The sequence below is a fragment of the Sinocyclocheilus rhinocerous genome, unplaced genomic scaffold, assembly GCF_001515625.1.
Source record: "Sinocyclocheilus rhinocerous isolate Xijiao unplaced genomic scaffold, SAMN03320098_v1.1 scaffold114, whole genome shotgun sequence".
Classification (NCBI taxonomy): Eukaryota; Metazoa; Chordata; class Actinopteri; order Cypriniformes; family Cyprinidae; genus Sinocyclocheilus; species Sinocyclocheilus rhinocerous.
This window is the reverse complement of record NW_015646344.1, coordinates 155,796-161,510: the sequence shown is the minus strand read 5'-3', so window position 1 is coordinate 161,510 and position 5,715 is coordinate 155,796. Positions and strand designations below refer to the sequence as shown.

The following is a 5,715-nucleotide window of genomic DNA, read 5'->3' as shown; positions in this document are numbered from 1 at the left end:
CAGAAACACACAACCTCTAAAGTAAGAACAACTCACTTATTTAACTAGAATTAGACTTTTGAGATGTTAATAATGTCTCAATGATTGTGAGTTGTGTTCTGCTGCTAAAATGTTTTTTTGTTTTTTTTCTTATTACAATGTGTTTTACTATCTTATTCTTCCTCAGAAATGGAGCAAACTCTATATTTCATTCTTCTTCTCATTGGTGAGTGTTTGTGGTTTTATTTATGGTTTCTAGTTTCATTATTGATCCTGTTATGAACAGTGTTGGGGGTAACTCATTACAAGTAATGTGAGTTACGTAATAAGATTACTTTTTTCAAGTAACTAGTAAAGTAACGCATTACTTTTTTAATTTACAAGAAAATATCTGAGTTACTTTTTCAAAAAAGTAATGCCAGTTACTTTGTTTTTTAAAAGTAACTTTCCCCCGACACCTGTTATGAAAAGCATTAAAGCAAAGCCTCTCTTTCACAGCTCTCTGCTCCGTATCTGAATGTGTTCAGCGTCAGTATCACTTTATAAATGAGAACAAGACCTGGACTGAACCTCAGAGATACTGCAGAGAGAATTACACAGATCTGGCCACCGTTGACAACATGAACGACATGAACGAGCTGAAGAAGAGTGTGAATGGTGGAGGTTTTCAGTTTGTCTGGATTGGGCTGCAGAAGACAGGTCACAATAAATGGCAGTGGTCTTCAGGTGAACCTGCGCTCTATCTGAACTGGACAACCAGATAGCAGTTATTGTGTTATGACGTTAAATGGACAATGGCATGATTTTCCATGTAGTTTTGCCCAGCATTTTATCTGCAACAAGAGTGAGTACAAACACATAATATATGTAGCCTAGGGGTTTTCAACCAGGGGGTGAGAGAACCTTTTAATTCAGAGGCAAACACTTGAGTAATTATGAATACGAGCTAGCAAATCTTTAGCCATCCACTAAGTCTGCTTAGTCCCACTTCTGATCATTCGACAGAGAAGAGTTGTAGCGTGTATCTAGTACTAGTAATAATACTAGTACTACTAATAATAGTAATAGTACTTTGTTGTGGCAGTTATATCTGACAAACCTATTGTTAACTAAAAATAAACAGAAAGAGAGAGATCAGATTATAATCTAGCAGCTCTAGACTTATATTATCTAGAATATTATCTCATAATAATATTCATAATCATAACAATGTAGCGGCACAATGAAAACAAAGTAAAACCACTAAGGAGCTGAGTAAGGAAATAACTTCTGTGACACATTTAATCACACTTGATATCTTGAATCATTTTTTTTTTAATCCACTGAAAACATTTCTGGCAAGTTCTGATGATTCTTTAAACATTAAACTAATTTGGACATTAATGTAAACATTTTTTATGATTCATTAGTATCACTATTATTATTACTTCTGATAAAGAAGAAGGTGGTAGAAGCAGTAGTATTGTTAATATTATTATTATTGTTGACATAATTATGGAAATACTATTATATACCCTTAAGTACAGTATAGTTTGCATGTTTTGTGATCACTATTATTTTACTACCAGAGTACATCCCCCTACCTCCCTTTTTCTCATTTATTTATTAAGTTCTTACGATTCTTTTGATCAAGTTTAAAATCATTTGGACATTCATGTAAATATTCTTTATGTTACTCACACACGCACACATTTTTTTTCTCTCTTCTTCAAACACTCTGCTTTACACATGTATTTAGATTCATGCAAGTGATATACACATACACAACCTCACACCCACACTCTTGTTTGTTTTTTGTGATGTTTGGTTTGTATTTATGGTGTTGTCTTCCTGTATTTTGTTTTATTATGACATGTCCAAGAAACAAATTTAAGAAGAACATTTAAAAAAAAAAAGAAAGAAAGGCACATGGTCAGTTAGGGTAAAATTAGAAAATACACAAAAGGAGCAAAGAACATAAAATAGTACTCAACTGCGCCACCTGGAGTACACAAGGAAATACAGCCCTACACAAGGGCACTGTTACGGGGCGAACGAGACGAGAGACGTACGGATCCATATGCAAGACTTTATTTCAAGGCGTGGTCATAAAACAGGCAAGGGTCAGACAACAACACAGGTACAACACAGGCAAGACAAAAGAGTAATCCGAAACAGGCGTGGTTGATCGGCGGCTGACAATATCCAGAGAGCTTGACAAGAGGGGTAATCCGACAACAAGAGCAATAATCCAGGCAAGGTGCACACATAGTTCGAACGGCAAGACGAAAGGGTAATCCAAAATACACAGGCAAGAATCCAGACACGGGAAAGACTATGACATTAGCTATGTTTACATCACGCATTTTGAAGTATCGCATGAGAAACGAGTGATGGAAATGCCAAATTTCGAATAAAAATCCCTTAATTCGCAAAAAAAGTTTTTACGCTCGCTTGAGGTGGTTTTTGACTTGTGCGAAAAAGGGTTAATGCAAATAATGGGAGATGGAAACGCATTTTGTGAATAAATTCCCCATGAGCGTTAAAAAAAGTCACGTGACTTTGCGCTATGGGACAGCATAACCTGACTAACCAGCAGACCGATTTAGTTGCACAGCAACTGAAATGTTGTCATGGTAATTCTGAAGTCCCCGAGCAAAGTCTGTCGTCAAAGTATTTCTGTATAACTGCCTCCCAGAACGGTCTACCACGACTACGTTCCCAAACAGCTGATATTCACCTCCGAAAGCAAGACCGCATTTATTGTGTTTCATCTGCTCACTCAAAGCGCAAGTAATTTATTATATTTGGGAATTATTATATTCAGTGGCTTCTCTTACTTAGTGATATTTGTTGCCAGTTTATCAGGAAGTGACAATTTTCTTCGCTCTGACTCGTTGGATGGAAACAGTGCTTGTTCGCAAATGTTTTATGCGATATTCAACTTTTGCGCCTAAGTTAAATTCGCAACTTTGGATGGAAACCCGGCTTATGACTAGAAACTGAGAACTAGAAACTAGAGCATAAAACTGGCACCATAATGTAGCTATCACTAGGTGAGCGATAAACACTGAACAATACTCGGCAGTGAGAAAGAGGAAGTCCATGGCTTATGTAGGGTGTTTGATTGATTGCAGCTGTGTGTGTAATCAGTGCAATGGATGATGGGAAATGTAGTCCGGTGTGAAGTGCAATAGTAGTGTGGTGCAAGAGTCCATCGTAATGAGTGGGTGATCTCTGGTGGTGAGCGAACAGAAGGGCAGGCACAGGATTCGTGACAGGCACAAAGGTTCATTGACACTGGCAGGGTGAATGAAAACAAAACTAACAAAAAAGTCCCTTTAAATACAAAATGAATTTAAAACATTCAACCAATACACTAATGCCACAAATCCTCCGTAGATAATCACTAAACAATATCAAACACACAGTCACTGAAAATACAAAAACAGGGAGATGGCCAGCAGAGGCGCTCCGGTTTCCACTATTACACGATTCCACTACACCTACCATAATTCACAACATAGAGTCCACAATGAGCAGAATCCAATAGTGACGCATACCAGGCCAACAAACCCCTCGCGTTTTTATACTCCCTAAAATGGGAACTGATAGGCTCACAGAACTGGCATGAGACCAGCCAATACCCTGCTACAAAAGAAAGAAAGAAAGAAAGAAAAAGAAAGAACCAATATAATGAATGAGACTTATAAGTAACAAACTTGTATCTGCTTTTATAGAGCATGTGTCTATACAGTTACAAACCTTAATGGCACAAATTACTCACCATTATATCTGTTCAAATACAGACTCAACTATAAATTCATCACACTGCTATTTTAGGGTTTATTTATATTGTGTGTCTGTGTGTATATATATATATATATATATATATATATGTGTGTGTGTGTGTGTGTGTTTATTTAGATACTTCAGCATTGCTTTTTTTTTTACCCTGAAAGCGAACACAGGACTTGTCTTTATCAACCAGATGAAGAATTGGAGAGACGCTCAGAGTTACTGCAGACAGAATCACATTGATCTGGTCAGTGTGAGAAACCAGAATAAGAATGAGAAGGTTAAGAAGATCATTAGTGATAATCACTCATCTGGATCATTTGTCTGGATCGGTCTGTTCAAAGACTCATGGCAGTGGTCAGATCAGAGTAGGTCATCATTCAGATACTGGGATCCTACTCAACCTAACATTAATGCAAACTGTACAGCAGTAAAATATGACTCTCTGGGACAATGGCATGACATCTCCTGCACCAACGCATATCCTTTTGTGTGTCATGAAGGTGAGCAGATCCTCACAAAACACACACAATCCATCCATCACCTCCAGATCTCTTAAAGTTCCCGCTACACGTCTGACATGACAAATTCATGCAGTGTTTGTTCTGCATGTTGTTTTTGATGAGTCTCTCTCTAGTTTCTGCTTGTGCTTTGTTTGGTTTCCAGATAAACTGATTGTGATCAGAGAGAATCTGACGTGGTCTGAAGCTCTGAGATACTGCAGACAGAATCATGTGGATCTGGTCTCGGTTCATTCAGAAGAGATTCAGCGTCGTGTGATGAACGTGGTTAAACGGGCGTCTACTGCGGCGGTGTGGTTGGGTTTACGTCACTCCTGCACTGTGGGCATCTGGTTCTGGGTGAGTGGAGAGACCGTGTGCTATCAGAACTGGGCTCCAGGGAACGGCACATCAGAGGAGGACTGTGAACACACAGTGAGATCTGGAGCAGTTCAGTCTGGAGGAGATCAGCGCTGGATCAGCCGTCCTGAAACTGACAAACTCAACTTCATCTGCAGCAGATATTAAGAGTGAAAGATACACAGACCTTTCATGTAAGAAAACAAGTGCTTGTGTGTTCACTTCCTTTAACTTAATTTTCATTCATCACTTTGTAAAGTAATAATTTTTCATATAATAATTTCAGTCTCAGCAGGCAGTCACACCTGAGGGTTAAAAAGGCAGAAATCTTTTGCTCAGATATTTGTTAATGTTGTTCAAACTTATTCTTCAGTAAACTGTTTTTGAGCTGTACATTTTCTAAATTGTTCTTTTGAGGGTCTGTTTTTCTCCAAGTGGGTGAATTTCTGTTGATGCATCAGTGTGATTCCTGTGGGTTTGTTTGCTACATTGTAAGAGCCTCACTGGTCAGAACTGCTTAACATATTTTTAGCTTTTATAAACTTTTTCAACGTGCACTTTGTGTTATTTAGTAACTGCAAAATTATGAGATTCTTATTTAATTCTGTAAGAGGTCATAAGGGCATCATATTTACTCATCATTAGAGAAAATTTTATACTGTTCTACTTCTTTCAGTTTAATCATGATATAATGTACACTTTTCAAAGTACAATTAAATAAAATAATGTAATTAAGTATCATATGAATGAATGTCTGTATTCTTATATGTGCTTTATGGGTACTTCTCTCTCTCTCTCATGCCTAAAGACTTGTATGTATTATAATCATATCTTTAGAAATGCTCTTAAGCAGCTCTTGAGAAGAATATTCTTTGTGTCTCAGCAGACATAAATCTGGTTTATTCTTAAAAAGGCAGAAGTGAAGATTGGGTATAAAATATTGTGTGTTTGATCCCAAACAGACAAAGATCAAAATCATGAGATGAGCTGATGATGTTTTTATAGAGATAAATGTAAATGAGTGTACTGTATTATAGCGCCATCTAGAGACAAGCAGGAGTCTGTAAACTCGTCTGAATCTGCTTCACTGTTTCAGATG

The 5,715-nt window shown here is 37.4% G+C and overlaps 1 protein-coding gene across 1 annotated transcript; it reads left to right on the top strand.

Annotated features, from left to right (window-relative positions):
• LOC107707307 (snaclec agkicetin-C subunit beta-like) lies at nucleotides 1-4,821 on the top strand. The gene is made up of 4 exons (XM_016511297.1): nucleotides 1-21; nucleotides 167-205; nucleotides 478-705; nucleotides 4,423-4,821. Exons 2-4 carry the CDS (start codon nucleotides 169-171, stop codon nucleotides 4,782-4,784), a joined length of 627 nt encoding a protein of 208 aa, XP_016366783.1. The 5' UTR covers nucleotides 1-21; nucleotides 167-168; the 3' UTR covers nucleotides 4,785-4,821.
• Nucleotides 4,822-5,715: the final 894 nt, after the last annotated feature.

Excerpts from the sequence above, each read along its gene's own strand:
- LOC107707307 (XM_016511297.1), top strand. The coding sequence starts at position 169 with ATGGAGCAAACTCTATATTTCATTCTTCTTCTCATTG. Across the intron at positions 206-477 it reads TTTCATTCTTCTTCTCATTG|CTCTCTGCTCCGTATCTGAA; the intron begins GTGAGTGTTTGT and ends TCTCTTTCACAG. Across the intron at positions 706-4,422 it reads TAAATGGCAGTGGTCTTCAG|ATAAACTGATTGTGATCAGA; the intron begins GTGAACCTGCGC and ends TTTGGTTTCCAG.